Raw genomic sequence first — 24,300 nt, 5'->3', positions numbered from 1 at the left:
AGAAAATAATAACTGAAAACTTCCCTAACCTGTGAAGGAAGTAGACATACAACTCCAGGAAGCACAGAGAGTCCTAAACAAGATGAGCCCAAACAGACCCAACCCAGACACATCATAATTAAAATGGCAAAGGTTAAAAAACAAAGACAAAGAGAGAATTTTAAAAGCAGCAAGAGAAAGGCAGCTAGTTACTGCTAAGGGTACTCCCATAAGAATGTCAGCTGATACCGCAACAGAAACCTTGCAGATGTTGGATGCAGCCTGGAGGAAGCTATTTCCCGATGAGCCTTGAATTTCAGGTAGTTTCCTATCATTACCACCTTGAATGGTTGTAAAATACATTCTGGTTGTCAAATAAATGATATATTTTTTACTTTAAAAGTTAATTTTTGTTTTTCTCTTGTCTTCCTGTAGTAAACTAAATTCTTTCAAGAGCTAGCATCTTAAACAGATTTAATTTTGACTTATTTTTCTCTAAACTCATTTACATTTTACCCATCTGGTTTCATCTTGCCTAGTTATTTTCAAACAGCACAGAACAGTTAATGTTAGAAAACAGACCAGAACTAACCCTACACACACATAGTGCCAGGAATAAGAAAAATGTTTTTTGAATATTTTTCATTTATACTTCTTTGTTTAAATAATTTTTTGACACAAAATTTAGTTAAATGTTATGTTTAGAGTTTCTAAAGTATGCAGCCATGTGAGATCTTGAAGACAATTTTAGAGAAAAACACTGCTTAACTGCAAAATAATATGCACTTACTTATAAGGTCTTTACAAGGTATTTTTGCAAATATTATTCAGCTTGATTTTTACAACTCTATGAGGTAGTTGAGGAAGGTGGTGAAATCTCTTTTTCAAATAAGGAAATTGAGGCTCAAATAGACATATTGACTTGCCCAGGATCTCATGACTCTTTACCGGCAAAGGTGGAATTTAAATCTTTTCATGGACTGCATGCCAAAGGTATATCGTAGTAATCTCATTTGACTGAATTTCCCTCCTCAGTCATTCTAGAGTCTTTATATTTTGGCAAAATCAGTGTATTTATCTTAGAAATACCACACTTTCTACCATCAACAGCAGCTCCCTTCTGCAGAAGTCCTGCCTGCGTTATTAAATAGCAAATCCCTCTGAATTTTGGAGAGACTGTTACCATAGAAATCTAGGGGCGTTATTGCTTCAGGAGGCAGCCGCTCAACATCAAGTGTTCGAATACTTGCCCTCTGGTTTAGGAAGATCTAAAAAAGCATCAGCTTAATTTGTACATCTTTCAATAAAGACTCAGTTGTATTATCTAACTGGTATCAAATAATATTCAGTTAAGAGTTTTGTTTTGTTTTTCCTTTTCACCTAAAAAGTGACTGTGATTGTCAAAATTACAAAAAAAAAAAAAAAAAAAGCTCTGGAGGAATATCTTTCTTCTCCACCATGGATTTGCCTATTTTGTTTGTTTTATTGATTATGGGAAATTGATAGATTGGTAACATCACAGACACCATTGGTTGTGAGTAAATGATATCATCAAAATTATAAAGCTGCTCAACACAAACTCAAATTTCTGCAAATAATAGTAATGTGCGTATGTGTATATTTATAGTTATATTTATATGTGTATAGTTTATTCATTGTTTTATTTTCTTTTTTGTTTGTGTTTGTTTTTTACTCAAGGAACATCTAGTATCTTTGTCACAGGAAGACTGACAATATAAAACTGTTTTTATATGGGAAAACTCAAAAATAACCCAAAATGAATGGCAAGTGATAGTCCAACATTTATTAACAAGCTTCTTCTTGAATTTTCTTAAAGTAAAAAAAAAAACACACAAGAGAAGTTGCTTATACTTTAAATTGCCATTTTCTGTATTTAATTTTGTTAACATTTATTTCATTGCATTTATGAGTAGGAATAGATAGTGTATATACAAAGAACCAATACTTGGGGATGATGGTTTGCCTTCTGAGGTGCTTACACATGGTGAGTTCTCTTATCACCTGGCTTAGTCACAGCTCCCTTAACTGAGAACTTCATTTAATTTGCAATATCTCTGCAAATTGATCTCTGAATCGCACAATTGAGTCAGTTCTAGCAGTTTTGGAACGGTATTTAAAGCAACTAATTTGCCTTAATGCCCATAGGTTCTCAGCTCCTGAGGGTAGAGACCAAGCATTGCTTATCTTTGTGTATCTAGCACAGGACCTGCATATAGCAGGTGCTCAACAGATATTTGCTGAGCAGAACTGTCTTCAGTTACCTAATGGAAAACAGAAGAAAGGCATTTCTTTACCGAAATGACTGCCCCACATAGAAGCAAATTCAGCCTTACATAGAATATATACACTTAAACTCACAAATGCAGACCAGTGCTCTTCTGTGGGTACGATTTCTGATTGGTCACTTGGTAGCAGGTCATTGCCCTCTCCCACAGGCTCAACCCCATTTCTATTTTTGAACAACTTGGACCAAGTTCTCTATCCTCTCATCACATAAGAAACAGACTTAATATGTAGTTATTTTGTGTCAAAGGAAGATATTTAAAATGTTGATACTTTAAAATTTTAAATGAATGTTAATCAAAGGTAGTTTGTGATGGCTTGCTTTCTATGACTATTTGTTAATTATGGATGACAATTTCTTAGGAAGAGCATAAGTATTCTCTTTCACAACCCAAAATATTTCTTCTTAACAAACAAAATTCTTAAAACTATTTTGAGTTTTAAAAATTGCTGGTCATTTTGCATTTTACTAAGTGGTTCATTTGATGGATATTTTCCTCCTAAATTTTATCCCCAAAGACTTAAATTGAATTTTTTTTTGTTATTCATATTTCTTAATAACAGTCTTAATAGAAGTCTTAAGGAAGATGGCTAATGCTAGTCAGATGGGACAAGTATAGTTAATTTTTCCCCATGGCAATTATATATATTAGGAGAGTTTTCATGGCTGTTTCGTAGCTTCCTAGTGATATAGAATTGTTAAGACTTACATGATATATAAATGTGTGACTCATTACACATCATAATAGCAACCGTATGATAAGAACAATGTAAACAGCTTCTCCTTGCAACAGATCGTCATTAGAAGAATCACTGCATTCCAGGATCTGAAGAGGGTCCTTGTCTTTCAAGAAAATATTAAGTCCTGGTCCCATTTAAAAGTATACCAAAAGACCTCAAAATCAACTCCTTGTTAAACATCCCCCCTCCCCAAACTTTATAAAAATACTGAAATAATATTCTCTCCAAAAAAGCAAAGTCTGAGTTTAGAGAATACGTATCAAGTACATGCACAAAAGCTTTCATTTCACCCATGTATGAATGGCTCTAGAGGAAGATACGTCAGAAAATCATAACACAGTCTTTGTGGCACCTGACTAAGGGCAAGGGAAGAGGAAATAAATAGTTCCTAAGGTATCCTCTGTCCTATTGTTCGATCACAGAGATCCCATAGTGTCACAGGCAGCAAACATCCAGATATCTTTTCAGGTAACTTCCTGAGAGTTGGACTGTTCTTCAGAGTTTCTCATCTTGCTCCTTCCAAATGCCAACATTATTGCCTTCACTGTCCTCAGCCTGAAGTCAGCCATCCTGCAATACAAATCAGAACCTGTTGTAAGAGTGTTCCTAGAAAGCAGTTTATCAGATAAATTTGAGAGAACAGCTCAAATGATCCCTTATACTCTCAAGATTTAGAGAGAATTAAAAGATCATATAGTCCACCCAGAACATGAAATCTTAAAGACTCTCATATAGAGTATGACAAGGATGCTTTCCACAGTGTTCTCTAAAGGGTGATCTACAAAACACTGGCCTTTGAAATGCTCCATGTTGAGGTTCCCCTCTTAGAAATTCGCAGCGTAAATTAGTATAAGGGCACTGAGAAAAATTTAAAGGGAAAAAGATATATACCTATGTAGGTATATATAGCCATCTATTGAGAGAAAGAGAGAGAGAGAGAGAAACATATTCAACTTTGTTACTCCAGCATTTCCTAGCCTTTCTATGATATTTGTTAATTAGATTTAATTCAGCACAAGATAATGGGAAACAAAGAAACATTATAAAGGAAATATACATATTCATACTGCCAAGAAAGTAATCTTGACTTGTTCTTGTCATCTAAGGATGAAATGACATATACCGCCACAGAAAACATTCACACCCTTATATTTTTAAATGAATATAAATCTTGGAATTCCACCAAATGCAAAATACAGATTACAAATCCAATGACATTTTCCATCTGTTTATCATTTTTACTTATAAAACTAATAAATATCATCTGAACCTAAATAATAAATGTGTAGATCATTTCTCCTAATGCTATCCACTGGTCTTGACTAGAAGAAAAATTAATTCTTAAATTTGAAAACTCCTTTGGGTACATATTCAATTCTTGGGTGTAATTTTATCACATTTTTTCCTTCTTGCTTTTTCTCTAAACAAAGCTAAATGTCTTATTTGTTGTTGATCTGGATGAGCGTGAGACTGTATGCCATATGCATTTTACACAAGAACATATGAAAGTAAGTCTTAGAGGTCAATGAATCATCTTTTTGTTTTATGAGATGAGAAAATCGAAAAGGTAAGGGAATATCTGTATATAAAGGTCTGATTTTTAAATAATAAAATAAAATTAAAAAAAATAGATCTTTGTTTCTATTTCCTTATAGAGGTTGAAGATCAGGAAATCTTACCCATGTAAGTGACTGTCCTATACCAAAAAGCTGAAAATTTCTCCTAACCCAGGAGCAAGGTTTAAGTAATTTGAATGGTGCTACGCCAATAGAAGTGAGCTAATGGCTAGTCACACTGTTTGTAAAACAAAAGCAGATATTCATCTGAATTCAGAGGTGGTCCACACGGTGGGCACCATCTGAGAGCTCTCAGTGGGAATCCTATTACTCTACCCATAGAAGCTCTTTTTTCTGAGATTTCAGTGATAGCCACACTGCTCAGGCAAACAGGCTCTGTAGGCTGAGGTGGCACTTGGGGTGACTGGCACAATTTCAGACATCATCCAAAAATCTTATCTAATGGTTTCTTGCCTTATTTATTTACTTTTTATTTTTTTGGATCACAGACCCCCTTAAGGCCCTCTCCCCTCAAATGAGCATACATCCATTATGATTTCACATAAAATATAATGTACTTCTATGAACTCCCTGAAGCCCTTCTTTAGACCCCAAATTAAGATACCTTGCCCTAGGATATCTTCCTCCGTCATCAAATCATAAACTTTTTATTATTCACCTTTATGTATATATTCCCAGCTTGAGCTATGTTAGGCCAGTAGTAGTGAAAGGATAGGACTGAAATATTTGCCAAGATGATAGTAGGAGAAGCGTTAAAATCAAAGTTGATATTGCAAATCTATAGGGACAGAAAGTAAATTAGTTGGTGGCCTGGGGCAGGGTGAGGTTGGCAAGATAAGGAGATTGCTAAAGAGTACAGGGTTTCTTTTTGAAACGATGTAAATACTCTAAAATTCGATTGTAGTGATGGTTGTGCAATGCTGAGGATATACTAAGAACCACTGAATTTTATGCTTGAAGTGGGTAATTTTATAGTATTAAGTTGTATTTCAATAACACAGTTTTTAAAAGTTGGTGTTATAATAAAGGGGAAAAATGGCTCAACAGGAACTTACAATAAACTTCATATGACTGAAGATATGTGTGGCCTCCTTTTGATTGTCTTCAATGAGAAAAGAACGAGAGGAATTTTGGTTAAAGGTCGCTGGAGTTTTTCTCATCGTGGGAAACTATGGAGACTGTGTGTTTAGGACTCCTGAAGAGTGTGGAATGTGCAGGACCACCCATAAGAATAAAGAGCACTGGCTTGATCCAGTAGGATCTCTGCCCAACCCAATATTCTGTTTATGAGAATGATTCGGTAGGAAGGCAAGGGCTGCCTTTCATGACATTGTTTTAAAGGTTAGGAGGAACATGACACCCATTTCCCCAAATCCTTTTTCTTAATATACTATGAATTGTTGACTAATAAATTTATCTAAGTCCATCTTGAATCAATTTACATTTTTGGCTTGTTCTAACAAATTCCATATGCTTCCCTATTTGCTTGGGATGATGTGAGTATAATTTTTGCATGGAGGCAGAGCCTGGCATATAGAACCTTTAGGTCCCCATGTCTCTGATTCTCACCATCCCCTTCTCCATGATGGTGTCAAATGTCTCTCTCTCTCTCTCTCTCTTGTTTTTTTGTTTTTTTGTTTTTTTGTTTTTTTTCCAGTAGGGGCAAGAGTTTCCAACTCTCCTTCTCTACATACCAGTCTTTCACTTCCACTACCTCCCCTGAGTTTGGGCCCTGATTCTAGCTTGGAAAACCAAGCTGATCAGTTCACTGCACCGTTATATTGAATACACACAATCGTCGTGGTTCCTGGGACATCATTCCAGTACATAGACATGGAAATCTTGTCCAATTTAATTTTATACATGATGAAACCAAGGTCCAAAGAGTCTAAACCATTTGCCTGGGGTCACATAACTATCCAATGGCAAGACTAAAAAAGTGGTGTGTCTTGATTCCCAACCATTCTGCTTTGAAAACTACACAGGTTGCCTCCTGGACTCACTGTAACACTCATCTCAGCCCCTTTCAACTTCCCTATTCTGATTTTATTTGTGGTTTTACCCAACACTGACCTCACCATCCTGTCTAGTCTCACCCATGTCTGCTTCATCCTGGTCAGGTTCAAACTCAGTGCCACGGTCAACAACATCCACTCCAGCCTGAACCCTGGGCTTCTCATTTTCCCACTTGGCAAAGCCTTTGTCTTTTGCCGCTTTGTCGTGGAACTTGGATTTCATTTTGGGGAAGGTGTGAGATCCTGAGTCCCCCCAGCCATCCTCTGACCATACTGGCTCGGTCTGAGTGGCCTGGCTGGTGGTGGCCCGCTGCAGCCTCACGGAGATCTGACGAGAAGAACCTGTAACCAGCGTGATGGCTCTGCTGTCCAAGTCTCGGTGTCCAGTGGAGACGCTGGGGAACTCAAACACCTCATCCTGCACTGGAAGGGGAAAGGTTATGGGGATTATTGTGATTATTCGACATCTGACCACTTCACAGCAAACCATCAAATTTGGTGCAAGCGACAAAGTCTTAGAGAAACAGATCAGAGGCAGAATGAAATTAGCTACAGATGAGTTGCATGTTAGTGAGACTTGAAAGCAGCGAGAATCGAGGGGGATTCAAAGGTGTACCCACTGCTGCCCACCCTGAAGAATGCCCTGGTGTTTATAATAATTCTGAACAGGTTTAGATCCAGGACCCAACTGAGGTCCAGGTGGGGGAAGGTGAGCCAAGAGAAATTGTGGTGGGAAAGAAAGTAGAGGACATTACCTGGAGGCAATGAGGGGCTTCCAGGCAGCGACCCATGACTACTGCCCAGGGAGGGTGCCCGGGCAAATCTCCTGCAGGCCAGGACCAGGAGGTCTTTGCATTGCTTGTGACAATTGGCTCCACAGTCTGAAAAATCCCAAAGTATCACAGATGATTAGCTCCAAGTGAGTCTGGAGTTGACTGGGCTTGCAGGGCGGCGCCTGAGCTGTCCACCCTCCCTTTCCCCATCCTAGATTCTGTGTTGGATCTCGGAGTGTGACTCAGGCCCATAGGGTGTGTCTTGGGGCTGGAAAGGGCCAATGAGACTCTCTTGTCTTCCTGAAGTTCCAAAAGTTCTCCTACATTTGTTCACTTTCTTCTTCTATATGATTTATTGAGGTGCTGGAGAGGCAACAAGAAGGGAGTAGGCTGAGTGGGGAGTTGCCTTCATCCCAAACTAAATGCAAGTCACAGAGGGGCTGTTATTTTTCCCCTGCAGGCCGAGATGGGGTCCCCACAGAGAGGCTGCCTGAGCCAGAATGAGGGCAAGAAGCCTCAGCCTCTAGACTCTCCCAGAACCAACCGCTGACTCTGATCATTTACAGCAAGGGTGTCTTTCCATTCAGCATTTGTCTGCATTTTTTATTCTTCTTCATTTCCCAAAACCTTTTCCAAGACAAGTGATTATATCTTCTGCCTCCTTTCTTTGCATAGATACAAAAATTAAGGTGGGCGTATGCTCAATAAACACGTTCCAGATTTAACTATGGCTTGGAAATGGCATGTAGCAGGTTCTGTGACATTTCCCATTAAGGTGCTTTAGTTAAGAAAGCAGAATAGTAACTGCTACTTGGGTAGAAAATTTTGGCCACTTTGGAAACTGGCAACACAATTGTTGCATATGATGCGTGTCCTACATTTCCCTTAGATTCACTGAACAGATATGATCATTTTAAAGAGTATGTTTCTCTCTCACCATCAAAGAAGATTTTTCTAATGATTCCTAAAACCTATTTCCCCCCAAATGGTCTTGTAATGACATCATAGAAAAATTGAGTTGTAATGACATGTTCAGTTTTTTCTAGTTTTTTCATTCTATGTGCCTTTAAGAAAAAAATACTGTATGTACAAAGATGATCCAAGGGTTTAATTGATATTCTACTTCATAAAATTTTGTGTGTGTGTGCATGCGTGAGTGTGAGAGTGTGTGTGTGTGTGTGTGTGTGTGTGTGTGTGTGTGTGTGTGTGTGTGTGTGTCTTTGGGGAGATAAAGGACAAAAACCAGAATAAAACTAATGATTTATAGCTGGGCAGTTAGATATTGTAGTATCTTTGCTGCCTGAAAGCAAAAATTCGAGTTAGACCTTTAAGACACTGATACAGAGAACTAAAAGCATTTTTTTTTTGAGCACTAAAATATGACTCTTATTGAGTTTCATGCAAACATACTCTTTGTGCAAAGTGAGGGCCAAATATTGAAAGATGGCTAGAGGGAAAAAAGCATCACAAGGGAACAATATTAATCTGAAGGCATTCTGCGATCAAGATGTTTCCTTTTGTAGTTTTACTCTATTTTTCAAGAGCATTATCAGATCCTTAAATGAACTAGCATAAAAGGTCTGCATAAAACATTCAGCAATTTCTTAAATTAAATATCAATAACGTGTAATAATCATATGTGCTCAAGTAGCAGCACATTCCTAAATGCCTATAAAATGCTCATGTATTGCATTCATCGGTTATTTACAGATTTTAATTAAATAGGGGGGATACGTGAATGAATTTATTGAAAGAGAAAAAATAAGTTTTAGGTTCTTTCTCTTTTCTTATCATCATCTGTGATTTAGTAGAGAAAGCAAAGCATATGTATTACAGAACTAAGTGTGTATGTTTTTTTCCTCCTGAAGGATAAAGTTCTTATATACAGTATTCTAGTTAGGCTTGTCAAAATTCCCACCTTAACTGTGTGCCTATGATTAGCGAGACATCTCAGAGATGGGGGCTAGATATGTGCGGGTTGATATGGGGTGGTTTCCTTTCTCTTCTAACAGCTATAAAAAAACTTCAGTCTGAGCTCTCCAAAACTCCACGGAGTTCTTTCCTGGACATATTAATTCTTCAGCTGCCAGTGGCCCAAAAGACCCAAGTTCTTCATGATGCTCCAAGAGCTTTGTGGTTTCATCAGGTAAAGTTGATTCCTATCCCAAATGTCACATGTTTAAATTTTAACAAAGTAACATTTACTTACCTTTGCATTTGTAGCCTTGCTTGATTATGCCCCAGAGCTGTAACAAAAGACAAAGGAATGTCAGGGAATCTGAAGAAAAATTTGGAAAGAAAACAAGGCCACAGAGAAGGAAGTCCCGGGAAGCTGATGACTAGCGAGCACAAACAGGATGTAGCTGCTCCTGACAACCCTTCCTGTCAGATAGAACCCTCTTCCAGCCCACTCCAGCTGGGGTGATAACAGGAATTTTGCTTCCCTTTTCCTTCTGGGAGCCAAATGGGAGCTGGGATGGGAAATTGACGTTGGTGCATTTATTGGACTTTAGCATCATGTGTTCTCAGAAAAATTTACATGGGAGGCTTTATCACTGTCTTTGGCCTTCTTTTCAATCACTCATTGCTCTTGGTGCCCACTATAGGAAATTAAGCAACCTAAGCGGTGCACATTGCAGTAAAGCATATATATTTTGCTAGTTTATTTTCTGAGTAGCATTTGTACCTTAAAATAATACAGAAGAGGAAAAGAGCTAGTTTTTATTCATGTATCCACTCTCCGCATTTGCTCACTATTTGCCCTGTGCCAGGGCTTTGGGAGATGCAGGAAAGGCTCAGATTCTGCCAACCAAGTAGGAAGTTGGATGTAGGAAGTGAAAAATGTCTCAGGAGAGACATGAGGGCTTACAGTCTGATGAGGGAGCATTTGCTCGGGTGGTTCAGGGGCATCATTCTGGTGGTGGTATCCTCGCCCTACTGACACACTTTAAACTTCATGAAGAAGGGGCCTTCCCATGTTCTCTCTCATGCCTCCCGCTGCACTTGCTCATGGGCACCAGGGACACCAGATATATATACAGTATTGATGAATTAAATGGACTTAGCTCAAGTTGGAGAAGCTCCACTTCTAACCTTCTAGTGGTTAGGTTAGGTGACTGATATCTACTTACAATTATTTTGAAAGAAGCAAGGCTGGTGGCCTACTGGAGCTGATGGAGGTGTCATTCACAATGCATTATAGGGCAACAATGCCCTGAGTGTTGGCATTAGGGCCCTATGAAAAGAGTTGCCAATAGGAAGTGACTCGAGGGCATTAGGAGGGCTGCTCCTTACCTTCCTTCTGACAAGAAAATTCCAGCAGTGGAGAGTGATTCCTTTGAACCTTGAAAGTTATTAGCCCCTCAGAATAGATCATTAAGATGCAAATGTCTCCTGGGACAGGGCAACATTTCGCTTTGAGGACAAGAAGGATTATTAAGATAACTAACTGGAAGCCAGGCCTCAGATGCCTGGGATGTTAGGAAGAGGGGTGGAGAGGAGAAAAGGGAAATGGGTAGTCATGGCAATCACATCGTGTCGGAGCTATAAGGATCTTCAAGATAATCTAGTTTGTCTTCTTTTTTATAAAAGGAGAGTGTGATGATCCAGGAAATTAAATAATCTGCGAAGTCTCACATCTGGAAAACTTTGTAGTGATAAGAAATTGTTTCTTCATCGAGCCCTCAGTATTAGTAATAACAACAATAATAATGACAGCTAATGTTCATTGAACTCTTGCTATGGGAGAAGCACAGTTTTAAGCTCTTTCTGTGTATTAATTCATTTAATGCTCACAGTAACCTTATAGGATAGATAATAATAATTTTCTCAATTTTACAGATGAGGAGACTGAGCTGTAGAGTAGTGAAGTCACTTGGCAAAGTCTTATAGCTAGTAAGCAGGGAAAGAAGAATGTGTCACTTGTGGGAAAGACAGGAAGCCATTGATCATTGGTGCTGTGTGTGAGCAAAACCCACTGATTAAAGACAAGAAAGGATAGGATTTAAGAAGCATCTTAATATCTGGGTATGGCACATTGTTAGCAGAACTGCAGGAACTGCTGAAAAAGATATAGTCAAGCATGAGTCTTATCAGGAGGGAAAGTCAGGGCATTGCTTGCTAAGGCTTACTTAATAACTAGGAGACAACACTAGGCAGGAAGAAACTCTGGGTCAGTGTGACAGCCAAGGACAGGAGAGGGTGACTTCATATGGGTGGTTGTGTAGGAGTACTTCCCACAATCCTTTGATTTGAAGTTTCAGGCTGCTGTAGATTTGCAGTGATTGATTGTGGCGTAAGGAGCACTGGCTTAAGAAATCAGGAGACCTGGCTATGAGTCATGTCCCTGCTGCTAATGATCCATGTGACCTTAGGGAAGTCACTTAACTTCTCCAGATCTCAAAATAAGGGAATTAGCAAAACTCTTTCAGTTCTGGAATTCTAATTCTAAAATAAATGTATTGCAAGTAGGGTCTATTTGTCTCCCTTATTCTTAAAATGGAATTTATTTCAAAAGCAGGTGATCCAGGCACTGATACATGGTTCCTTGCAGTACCCCAGAATTCCTTTCACTAATATACTTACAGAGTTATATTTATAAATCCCTTTGTAAACTAATGAACTTTTTTTTTAACGTTTGTGAGTAAAGATCAAATCAAATTGCACCAGTAAAATTAAATATATTTTGAAAAATAAAAAAGCTATTAAAACTTTGAGCTCATTTTCACTAAACTTCAAAAGTATCAAAGAACACTAAAAGACAAAAAAGAAATATTTACTCTGTGGTATGTGACATGCAACATGTCTGATATCATTTAAGCATCATAACAATGTGACAGGTAAGCATGAACTCCCTTTATAGATAGAAAAACAAACACAAAGATGGTCAATAATTTGGCCAAGGACAAAGAGTTAATAAGGGGCAGAACTGAGATTCGAAGCCAGGGTTCCAGCCTCCAAGTCTGGAGCTTTCTACCTCATCAAATCTGTTCTGATGAGTTGGGGAGAGGAGTATGAAAGCTCCTGAGAAGTGCTACCTTGCTGCTTCTACAGAACCATCACCTGCATACAAGGGAGGGACATTCAGAAGGACCAGAGAGGAGACACAGCCCCTGAGATTCGATAAGGGCCTTCTGACTCTCATAACACCCCGAAGGACAGGTGTCTCAACCTGACTTTTGGCTGAGCCATGCCATGGCCTAACACATTCACTGGGGCCCTTTCTGCAGGAGATAGTTTCACATGATCCCATCTCACTTCAGCATTTTTCAGTTCTAGATACATCCAAAAATTCCTTTCAGAAGAGAGAAACATGAAAAAGAAGACATATTTATTTTATGATAAAGTAGTCAGGTGATGCAATCTCAGCGGTGAAGCTGGTGGAAAAAGAAGCTCTCCTCGCCTGGGGTGGGCGAAGACTGCTGGTTAGCCCGGCCTTGCCCCTAGTCCGTATCAGTGACCACTTGGGGCCATCTTGGAGTAACTACCGCCTCTTATTTACCCATTCTCAGAGGGGTGTGTGCTCAAACACAAACTCCTGCCCTTGGGCCTCCCAAAGCCAGTTCAAGCTTGGGATGGGAAAAATGTAATTTAGTAGTAGCATATAATATCAGCTGTGAATTCAATATAGGTCGACAGTGAGAAGTGACTGCCGAATGCAGCGAACATAACTGAGCTCTGGCATCTGGTAGAGAAGCAACAGTCATACCCACTAGGCTACTGGGCCACACTCACTTAGACGACCACATTTTCCATCTTGTTGTAACTTGGGTATCAACTAAAAGATGTTCAGGGCCCAAGAGTCTTCATTTAATACTAGAGCCAAAACCAACCTTAGTTGCCAAAGAATTATCAAAGGTGGGAGAATAAAGTGCACAATCTTTATGTGTTGCAGATATAGGTACAGGATTCAGTCAGAACACTTGCATTTGAGTCCTGGTTCTGGATATTATTGGCTGTTCGGTCCTGGGAAATTTGGGTCTTCCTCTCTAGACCTGTCTATCTTCATTGACAAATGGGGAGAATAAATTGCCTACCTCATGGGTTAGTTATAAGAATTAATTACATGAATGCCTATGGAACTATTTTATTACTGTTAAGTGCTGAGTAAATGTTATTTATTATTATATCTATCTTCTCCTCCAAAAAGACTTTTTTTTCCTTTTTGAGTTATGAATCAATGAGCCATGCCATGATGGATTTCTAGCAACTGACACCATATGAAACGAGAACTGGGAGGAAATGGCTAAGATAAATACTCCCCTTAATTGCACCCACTTACGAGTATTAGTGATGACTGCCAAGGCTCATTAGGTGGAACATTTTCCTGGCAGGGATTAATGGACAAACTGCTCACTCAATTTAACAGGGCTCACCAACCTTCCTTGACTTCACTAGCCCTGCATTCCTAGAAAGAACATAACTAAACCTGTAGATCTTGCTTTTGTTTTTAATTTAATTTTTAGTTTCAGGGAGCCATCATGTTTTACTTCTAATCTAAGGCAGCCAATAGATTCTGTATAGTGTATAATTTCCTACCTTCTCAGAATGCTACATAAATAACTACATACAAGAGAAAACAGTGGAAAACAGACTTACAAATCCTGCACAGTGTTCGCAGAAGGTTGGCTTGAGATAGGTCATTTCCTGGAAATTATGGACAAATCCTGGTCCCATTTTACAGTGTAGTTGGGACTTAGCTCTCAGGAAGTAAGCCATCATTTCATCTTTACTAATTAGGCCATCCCTGTGAAGAGAATCAAAGAAGAGAGGGATCTTTGAATATCATGTTGCAAAGTGGTTGCCACCTTTAACCGTTCACCTCCCCAAACTGTGGCGCAAAGCAGGTGGGAAACATTCACTTGTCTGTTATATCTGAAAGGAGCAGAAGACCTCATAGGACAGCTTTAAGTGCCAAAGATTTTCTTAGTAAGCAGGTGTGTGTGTGTGTGTGTGTGTGTGTGTGTGTGTGTGTGTGTGTCCTGTGCACTGCAGCACAGAACGTCTCCATTATTCGTGAATAATAGCTTCTGGAAGGATATCTCCTCTCTAGTCCTTGCCTCACAATAGAGTTTGCAAAATCAGGCTGCTGGACAAAGGCAGAAAATTGATAACTGAACCCACCATTCTCAAATTTATTCAGTCTGATGTCCTCCAGGCCACTGCCACTGGTAATCCTCTCTTGAAGTCATCCTGCTGCATTAAAATATAACAAAATTAAAACTTACTGATCTTTGTCCAGCACGCAGAAGGAATCCAAGAAGGGAAAGTTGGCAGCTATACTTTCAAAGTCCTCTTGGGAGATGTACCCATCATGGTCATGGTCATAGTTTCTAAACACAGACTACAAAGGAAACACAAATATTTATTGAATGACCATTTATGAGTCAGGCTCTAAACTCATTATTGGGAAAGCAAAGTTAACTATAATATTGCTCTTTCTATCAAAGAGCTTAGACAATATCAAGAGCTTTTATGGTATAACAAGATGAGTGCAATGTCAAAGATAAAAACAGAGTGTTACAGGGGAACAGGGAAGGGAGATTTTAAAAGTTTTCCTGGAGAAAATGATGTCTAAACTGAGAGCTCAGAGTTGAGTAGAAGTTAGGCTTGGTGAACTCACGAATGCCAGTACCACAACAATAGGAAATGAATCTTCAAAATGTTAAATTATCTCAAAACTTGAAGTATACTTTTAATGCAATCCCAATTAAAATCCCGGTGGGAATTTGTTTTAAGTGATCAAAATGATTCTAAATTTCAAATAGACATGAACACATTGAGAACAGCCTAAAATTGTTTTAGATGAGAATCAGAGAGAATGTGTCCTATCAGAAACCAAATAGTCTACACAGTTACATCAATGAAAACAATGTGATATTGTAACTTACTACAGAGTAGAGTCTGACCATAGATCTATGTATTTAAAAGAATTTAGAATATCAAAAGTATCTTTTCAAATCTACAGGGAAATTATAGATTATCCAATAATTGATGTTGAGTTAAATGACTAATAATCTTTCAAAACTAATTGCCCCCAACTAAATTCTAGATGCATTAAATATTTTAATGTAAAAATTTAAGCTATAAAATTACCAAAGGTAAACAGATGAAAATATTTTTCAAGTTTTATAATCGTTGAATGTGAAAGGCCTTCCTTAGCATGACATAAAAGTCAGAGTCACAAACAAAAACATTTTACTAAAATAAAATACAAAATATCTTAATCAAAAAAGCTCAATTAACAAATTTAAAGATAAATGACAGAAAATTATTTGCAACATATATTAGAGCAAAGCCACAAAAGGAGAACAGGAGATCACCAAAGTAAAAATATAAATGCCTAATACATTCACGGAAAGATGCTCAATTCTGCTAATAATTAAGAAATGCAAATGAAATGTGTTTTAATGTCTCAGATTAAGAAAACATTTAAATAATTGGTAATTTCATAGAGTATGAGAAAATAGGCTCTCTCATATCAAGTTGGTGAAGTAAACAGCCACAATCCTTCTGGAAGACAATTCTCACTCTCTGACATGGCAATTCCACTTCTAGAAATTGTTCTAAAGAAATAATTGAACAAGTTTGTTTGAAAATGTGTGTGTGTGTACGTGTGTGTGTATAGTGGGAGTTAAAATTGCACGGAATAATTTACAAATTATCAGTGGTTAACCTAGAAAGTAGAATTCCCAAGGCCTGACAATAATACTTGTATTTTCTATATTTTATGTAATATTTGAATATTAATGACTTTGACTTTCCTTATAATGAGAGAAAAATTTAAAAGATTTTTCCATTGCCCTCTGCTAAATTGGGTTATTAAAAAGGTTTGTAAGATCTCCCTGCAAACATATATTTAACTTGCAGTCCAGTTATAATAAACTTTGCTCCCTTTTTCCAATGGTTTCTGTCTATTCTATTTTATTTGAATTGCTCTATGTTGCAAGCAGCTTCAGGAGTATTTGAGGAAGTAAGCAAGGAATAAAAGAAACAAATTACTTAATTAAGAATATAATTGTTTAGCATTATAAGTTATCCATAGATAACTGAATTGTTCAAAATCACAAAGCATTACCTTTTTTTTTTTTGCAATCCCAGTATCAATACTTGTCCACAATCAAAATTGCTTAAAAATTTAACTGATTTGGAGTCCCTACTCTTTATAGTCTAATATCCATATTTATATTGAAAGTACAAGATTTTTGTGGAATAAAATTTAGCATGGAAATTTATAATAAAACCCAGTCTTTTGTTTGATTAAACCAATGTTAGGCAATTTATCCAGACTGGGAGAACCTTCCCATTGGAATTGGAGAGAGGAAAAGGTATAAGGAAGAGAGAGAAGGACAGAGAAAGAGAGAAGGAGGGAGGGAGGGCGGGAAGGAGGAAAGGACTATCCTGTGGTTGGGAAGCAAAGAAAGTCAGTCTGCAGAGAATAGAATGAGTATTCAGAGAAAAGCAGAGATTACAGTGGGAGGGAGAATAGTACTGCCTTTTATTTCCTGATTTCAGACCCTCCTTAGCTGCAACTCCATCCCCGCTGGACCTTCACCCATCTCCGCCGGCTCCAAGCTGGGTCTGTTACTACCTCATCATCGCGTCACCTTTCCTCGCATCTTTCCTTGCTGCCTGCCTCACATGCTTCATATAATTTTTCTCTCAGTGCTTCATAGTACCCTGGATGATCCAAGAAATAAAACATTCTTTTTTTTTTTTTTTACTTTAAATACCATTTCCTAGAAAAGACACAATCCTCATGTGTCAGAGGATGTTGCCGATCCATCAAAATAGATGTTTAAACAGGGATCGCAGTTTCCAGTGCCTGAGATGTTCCCACTTTTCTCACATTGGCGCTTCTATTCTTTCTATGCGGAAAATTCTGATAGAACCTGACACTACATCGAAGGATGTTTCTGACCTAAATTGCATTGTGCTACTGTGTCACAGACCCCAAACAGACAGCAAGAGAAACCATCCAACTTAAAGGGTCTTTCCTATCCTCAGCAATCAATGTATTGGGCATTTTATTGTGACCCAAGTGGGTTTTGAATGAATAGATTCTGATCCCCAAACAGTCCCTCAGGTTTCAGGGGCAACAGAAGAAGTGTCAAATGCCAGTGAGAGAGAGGAATTGAAAGTATCTGGGCAAGTGAGAACAGACTGACAAGGGGAAAGGGGACCTTTCTGGGAAATTCTCCCCCAGAGGCTGATGTCAGGTAGAGCTAAGTGTCTGCTAAATTATTCCTACCTGCCAGGGGGCCATTTTCATGGACTCCACCTGATTCTTGGAGAACATTCGGGGGGAAAAGGAAAAAAAAGGGGTCTACTAGTGCCCACTCTTTACACTCCTTTAACCACTTACCTCAACTAATTTCCTTATGTGCTTGTTGATGACTGTGGGGTCTGGCTTTGGCATCACTCCTGATGCCCACTCCAGGGGCACCACAGGCTTGGTGGGCGTCGTAGGGGAGGTAGGCTGCTGACAGAAAATACATACATTTTTCAGCCTTATGTGGGGCCTTGAACAATTAGGACCAAGGTCACTGAGAAAGATATATACAGTTTGTATACTGATAATGTCAGTAAAAACTTACATTTATGTAGCACTTACATGTTCTGAAAACAAACATCTTTTGTCAATGGAACCTAATCTGTAACTGCATACATGTTGCATTTTGTTTAGCAGCAGCTTAGATTCTATTATTTTAAAAAGAAAAAAAAATAATTGCTCTTCCATCTCATCCAAAAATCCTATCCAAGTTCTTCAAATATTACTAAAATGTTCTTAAACCCCTATATAATAATCCGTACAGATTTTTGTATAATACAAAATAGATAAAACACCAGTTATCTAATTCTTTAACACTCAGTGTTAGTGATAAATCAGGAGGTGTGTGCAGTAAATGATCACCAGTGCTTAGACACGTTTATGTCCTTATGCTGGCATTTCTCTTAACATACTTAATCATTTTGATTATTCAGCTAATCATTAGGTCGTTCGGTCCTCTTTGGTGAACTTGCTTTCTTCACAGGTTTTTCCACATTCTTGCAAGACATTTTCATTTAATGTGAAGAAAACAGTGGCAATAACACATAACATGTTTACACCACACAAGTGCAAAACACATTTCTTTCAAGAGACGAGCCAAGAGTGCTGTGCAAGTCATATCCTCTCCCTCACATCCTCATACAATGTAAATATTTTGGCGAGTGCATGCATGCAAACTTGTATTAGCAAGTTTTTAAAATTTGATACTGAATTGGGGAAAAACGTTTCTGCAAGAGAAATTGAGAAGTAACTGTACTGATTTAAACCCCTCACAGTATTGTGAGGTGGGTCTTGCTGGCATACTGTGGGCTACCAACAGGACCAAAAATTACCTGCCATCTGGATATGGTCACCTACACACATGGTTACTCACATACATCATGGCTCTTTCTAACAAGTTTTTCATTTTGTTGATCTGATGAAAAATAAACCCACAGTTTCTAGATTATGCAGCAAGGTGCCCCATCCAGAGTACTGCAGGAGCTCAGAGGGGTACCAAAAGATACATCAAACTTCCCAGGGAAATACAGTGATTCTCAATATTTGTCAGACACCACACAAACTACCAGCCTGGAGTCGTCAGAGACCTGTGTTCACCAGACTCAGTTTCCATAACAGAGTTAATGAGATAACATATACATGATGCTCTGCCAGGCGTCCAACAACCAAAAGGTAGCAACAAAATTCCTGGTTATAGGTAAAGGAAAGTGTCAGAGGTGGAAATGCTGTGTGCGCATGTGCAGTATAGCTGACCCCGCTGCAGCCAACTTCACGCCAAAGCTATGGAATGAAGGAGCTTACTAATTCTTTTTTTTTTTTCTCAATAATTTTACGTTTCTCTCTGTCTCTTAGTCATTCTAACTTTGAAGAGCGTGGATATTCACTCCTCCCTTTGTCTGCCCTATGTCTTCTGACGTAGCTCTGTTCTGCGGTGTCCCCAGGAGAAGGGCCTCTGAGGACTGGACTGGCAGGAGGTGAATGTGCTGGTGGAATCACCACCCTCACTATTTTCACAACAGACACTACCAGGTCCACTGATTCAAATTCACGCGCACGCCTCCCCCAGCGCCAGAGAACAGCACTCACAGTCATTCTGCCTCTTTTGGTCCCATGGTTCAGAATCGCAGTAGGTATTAATAGACGGACAAACTAGGATCTAGAGGTGCTGGCAACACACCACAGAGTTCAATTGGTAAGGAGATATGTGCATAAGAAGCAAACATAGACACTTTTTCCTTCAACATGCAAATCTCATCCTCATTGTAAATTTCAAATTCACCCAGGTATTTTTTATTAGTGCAAAATGTAGCTAAGGTCCATACAGCCCACTCTCTAAAACTAATGAACGATGTACATTCAGTAATGCGGTTTCCTCAATCTCATTACATAATGTTTCTTTACTAAGAGTCAGCCATCAATTAAACGATACACTATTCAATGTGATATTGAAATTCTGAGCTGAGGAAATCATTAGTAGAGAAGTTTGTAAATTACAATCAGGGTGTTTAAAAATTTAGTAAATCTGATTTTATGTTGAATGGGATTTTTAAAAAAGCCTGGAAGGATCTAAATAATTTTTAATGTTAAGATGAGCTATGGTAAAAAAAAAAAAAAGTTAAAAAGTTCACCTTTTTTTGGTCCTATATGTAGGTGAGTCCTAAGAGGGGACACAACTCATAGCAGATCAATAATAAAGTAGAAAATTGAAAATGATGTCTTTCTTCATTAGCCTATGTAAAGAAATAATTAGCAAACTGCCAGAGCTAAGCTGTTCCATTGCTATAATGGGAATAATATAGATTTTTAAATTCTTCAATCTTTAGATCACAAAGCACCACTGTAACAGACAATTACTATAAATGATAAAACATGGTGTTTGGCATCGATTTTTAGATGTAAAGCAATACTTACTGATTTAGAATTTCTAGGCTCCAGCACCAGTGACAGTTTATAAATATCATCTTCTGTGTGATAGAGGTCCAGAGAAAGCTACAACAAATTAGAAGGGATAAATAATTATGTTGGATCATATTTATGTACACTGCTGAAATATTTTTCAAACTGAATGTTTAAGTTTAATGTCTAATAATTTTAGTGAATTCAAAACAGTACAAAAATGGTGGAAAATAAAATTGGAAAGAGAAAAAGTTAAACCTCATGTGGTCATCAGCATCAACAAGGACCACTGACTCAATCTCTCAATATACTTATTGAGCAGCTCCTAAGGACTAAACACTGAGCTAGAAATAAGGCATCCTTGATGTTGAGAAGTAGGGGCAGATGCATGAAATAAGACTTGTCAATGTAATAAATGCTGTCTTAGAAGTTTCATTAGAGAACTGAGAAATAAAGCAGTGATTAATAGGTTTCTGTTATTTTAGGGCATTGTACTCAGTCCTGGTGATATAAAATGGTATAAAATATACTTGCTCTCAAAAACCTGACAATTTATTGGAATAAATAGGACCTGAACACAAAAAGGTATATTCACATCAATAAAAGGCAACACATGCTAAATATGAAGTAAATTGCCCCATTCTAAGTGCTATAGAAATTGCTCAGGGAGGCAGTATATAAAGTGTGAGGGAGAGGTTTTGGGGTCAGGCAGGTTTGAGTTCAAATGCTGAGCCTGCCATTGGTTAGCTCAGTAACCCTAAGCCAGCTATTTCTTTCTGACACTCAGTTTCTGCATCTGTAAAATGAGTGTGATCAGAAAACTCCCTAATGAATTAGATTTTCATCAAGATCAAATGAAAAAATACGTGTAAAATTTTATGTAATAAAATAATACACAGTCAAATTTTATGTAATAAAATAATACACAGTAAAATTTTAAGAAATGAACTTTGGTGTCGTTGATGTTATTATTATAATTATAGCTATTGCTACTAATATTATTATTATGTGTGGGGGCCACTGAAGACAGAAATAATCAAGATTGATTTATTCAGGAACTTGTGAATTGGGATCTCACTGGGAGGACTTGGACAAAGAAAGACAGAGAGACAGATCAGGGTAGGCAAGGACAATAAGACCAGGATTGGAGAGCATGGATAAAAGCTAGAAAATCTTAAAATGTATGGTCCCATTCACCTGAAATAGAAGTCATGAGACTTAAAATAAGCCTGGATAATTCCTGTATTCAATGTTAAGACACCTGACGAATCATACCATTTCATCAGCAGTGAAGATAACCAAGTGCCTGTCCTTTCTTTGACCATGTAGGCGTGAAAAATTTACTTTACTCTTTTGTCTAAAGATAAGACTTAATATGTATGGATGTAGAATGAGGGGAAAGAGAAAGAAGAAAGATGCAAGAGAAAACTCAGAGGGAAAGGATATCTTTCAAAGATATATATTCTTGTTCTAGCTTATTTTTTAAAAAGCTAATAATATCAAATGGCACTTTTGAATCAATCATTTGTTTATTCAACAAATATTTATTGATCACTTATTATGTGCCAGGGATCATTCTAGTTACTGTTCTAGCTACTAAATATAACACTTAAACTAAGGATGGCAGACAGCAGGTCATATATCGCTTTTCTCAGACTTTATCACTTAAAGGTGTTCTCTAAACGTAATAAAATTGACTTTACTATAATGGACACCATATCCACCTTCCCCTAACCAGCCATCACTCCTCCCTCTAGGGGCTCTGCCTTTTCACAAAAGAGGGCCATTCCCATGTCGCAAACTAATGTCTTAAGGAGCCAGCCTGTTTTAAAAAAGAGTGAATTGGGATACGTGAAAGTGATATTTTGATAGAGATGCTGTTATGACAATTATTATTTGGAAAAAGGGTTTTTCCAGATGTAAGTAACTTGGAGATCTTGCCTCTTAGCTTGACAACAAGGAAAATTTGGGCTGATAAGTGAAATCTGGCACTGAATCTTTGAGGTAGGCAAGCAATGGGGAATGGCGTGGTCTCTGATGAATGGGAGGCAGCCACTACTCAGCTAAGGCAAACTACTGTAATCCTGACAATTGCCATGTCTTGATTTGTCAAGAAATATCAGAAAAATGGAGTTTTATGTGAAATATTCCAACTTTTAAAAACCGGTAACTAATAACAAAAATTGTTTATGATTCCATGTAAGCCAAATAAAACACCTCTGCCGTAGGCAGTTGCCTACCATTTTGTAAATTCCACAATAAAAGACTCTGCTAGGCTCTAAGCCGCATGAAAGCAGACAGTGCGTCCACCTCTGTATTCCCTGGCCCAGCCTGTTGCCTTGCATTGTGAATGTTACATGCATAGAAGGAAAACCAAGTAATTTCTTTTTTTCGAATTCCTTGTTATCAGGAGTTAATCCAGACTTTGATGAGCATGTTCCTGTCCTCCTGATTTGGCCTCTAATGTCTGGCCCTGGCATCTGGTAGAGAGGAGATGACAGCAGTGCCAGAACATCTGACCAGAAATTCAGATAAGCCCCACACTGAGTAAAGGAGCTGCTCTCTCAAAAGACACAGAACACAAATGTTTGTTCTCTATTTATGATCGGTAGTGTGTACCTGGGCGTGTAACCTTTTTGAGTCTCAGTCTCCAGATCTGTAAAATGGGAATCGTAAAGAACGGCTCCCTTCCAGGACTGCTGTGAAGCTTAAATGAGCTAATGCGTATCAGAGGGCTACACAGATGGGGACTGCAGGGTCTGGCTTCCAGTCACCGCAGCAGCCAAATGCCACTGTTGTGAAGATAAAGCTGTGCCCTGGGTGATGCCTGCTGACTCTCTGCTTCCCAGTCATGATTCTACTACTTTCTCAGATTTCCTCTGGGCTTTACAGCCCTGTACAATATGACCTGTTCTGCTTCCCGTACCATCTTTTAAAAAATATAGGCAGCTTGTCAATGAGATTTCAAGAATATTTCCTAGCGTCTAACATATTTTGAGTTGGGTTGTTCTGAAAAATGTTCTGAGTCACTGCCTCACTTTGCTGCATTTTTTACACCCAAGCTTATTGACAAAGATAGTGGTGGATTCAGTCCGGACATTAGAATCGTAATATCCTGGACATTATAATTGTAATAGCCTGGACAGGAGAATTGTGACATAAAATCCACTTGGTCACTAAACTATCTGCATTCACCAGTTTTGCAATTCTTCTTCTTTTTTTTTATGAGACTGTAAAACTACAGGGGCTTTCCAGTTATTTGCATATACTCAGAATGGTAAAGATAACTGATAGATCTAAAAATAGTATGAAAAGAATCAAACTATTTCATATACCATGAAATGAGAAGCATTAGCTTTTAAAGTTCCTGGTGTATTAATTGGGATCACAATAAAAAATGTCTTCTCCAGATCTTTTCTGAAAAGAGGAACAATCTAATCTCCAACAGTTTGGGGGTGTGGTCTTCCTTCTTGGGGGCCATTCAGGGGGCTAAGGTGACAGTGATTGATTAAAATGGCATACAGAGTCCCTGCCCTCATAGATTTTGTTCTGTAATCAACTCCTTCTTTACGCATCCATAAAGAGGGAGAGACAAAGAGAGATTACTTAATTTTTACAGATGCAAAATAAAATAAATGTCAAAAATATTTCCACATTACAAAGTAAATGTCCATCCTAGATCGGGGGTGGAGCGGGGTACCACTGGCATCTTTTTTCTTTTCTTCCCAGCACAAAGGAATTATTACTTAACTTTTGTTTCTAGAGTTCAGATTTCCAATTTGCACCCTAAAACTTTCTTTAAAAAAATCCCTCAACATTTCTCTAAATATCTGTCATAATGCTGCTTGCTGCATTTATAAATCAAAATTCATTTTCCTACTCCATCATTATCTTTTGTCTAGATGAGAAATGGTCTTGCATGCAGGCCCCTGCTCTGTGACGTTCTCCTCCGCATCATGGAGACA

The 24,300-nt window shown here is 38.1% G+C and overlaps 1 protein-coding gene across 1 annotated transcript in view; it reads right to left on the bottom strand.

The window, feature by feature from the left end:
* Positions 1-2,915: 2,915 nt before the first annotated feature.
* The window catches only part of RASGRP3 (RAS guanyl releasing protein 3), a 32,357-nt gene continuing 10,972 nt past the window's right edge, over positions 2,916-24,300 (bottom strand). The window contains exons 9-16 of the mRNA XM_006910380.1: positions 20,351-20,428; positions 17,753-17,869; positions 14,616-14,731; positions 13,987-14,134; positions 9,599-9,635; positions 7,372-7,497; positions 6,675-7,039; positions 2,916-3,594 (exon numbers count right to left, since the gene is read on the bottom strand). Coding sequence (XP_006910442.1) covers positions 3,586-3,594; positions 6,675-7,039; positions 7,372-7,497; positions 9,599-9,635; positions 13,987-14,134; positions 14,616-14,731; positions 17,753-17,869; positions 20,351-20,428 — 996 coding nt within the window. The 3' untranslated portion in view covers positions 2,916-3,585. The remainder of the gene's footprint in view (positions 3,595-6,674; positions 7,040-7,371; positions 7,498-9,598; positions 9,636-13,986; positions 14,135-14,615; positions 14,732-17,752; positions 17,870-20,350; positions 20,429-24,300) is intronic.

This window comes from Pteropus alecto, unplaced genomic scaffold (genome assembly GCF_000325575.1).
Source record: "Pteropus alecto unplaced genomic scaffold, ASM32557v1 scaffold61, whole genome shotgun sequence".
In the NCBI taxonomy this organism is placed as follows: Eukaryota; Metazoa; Chordata; class Mammalia; order Chiroptera; family Pteropodidae; genus Pteropus; species Pteropus alecto.
This window is presented reverse-complemented; position numbering and strand designations above follow the sequence as displayed.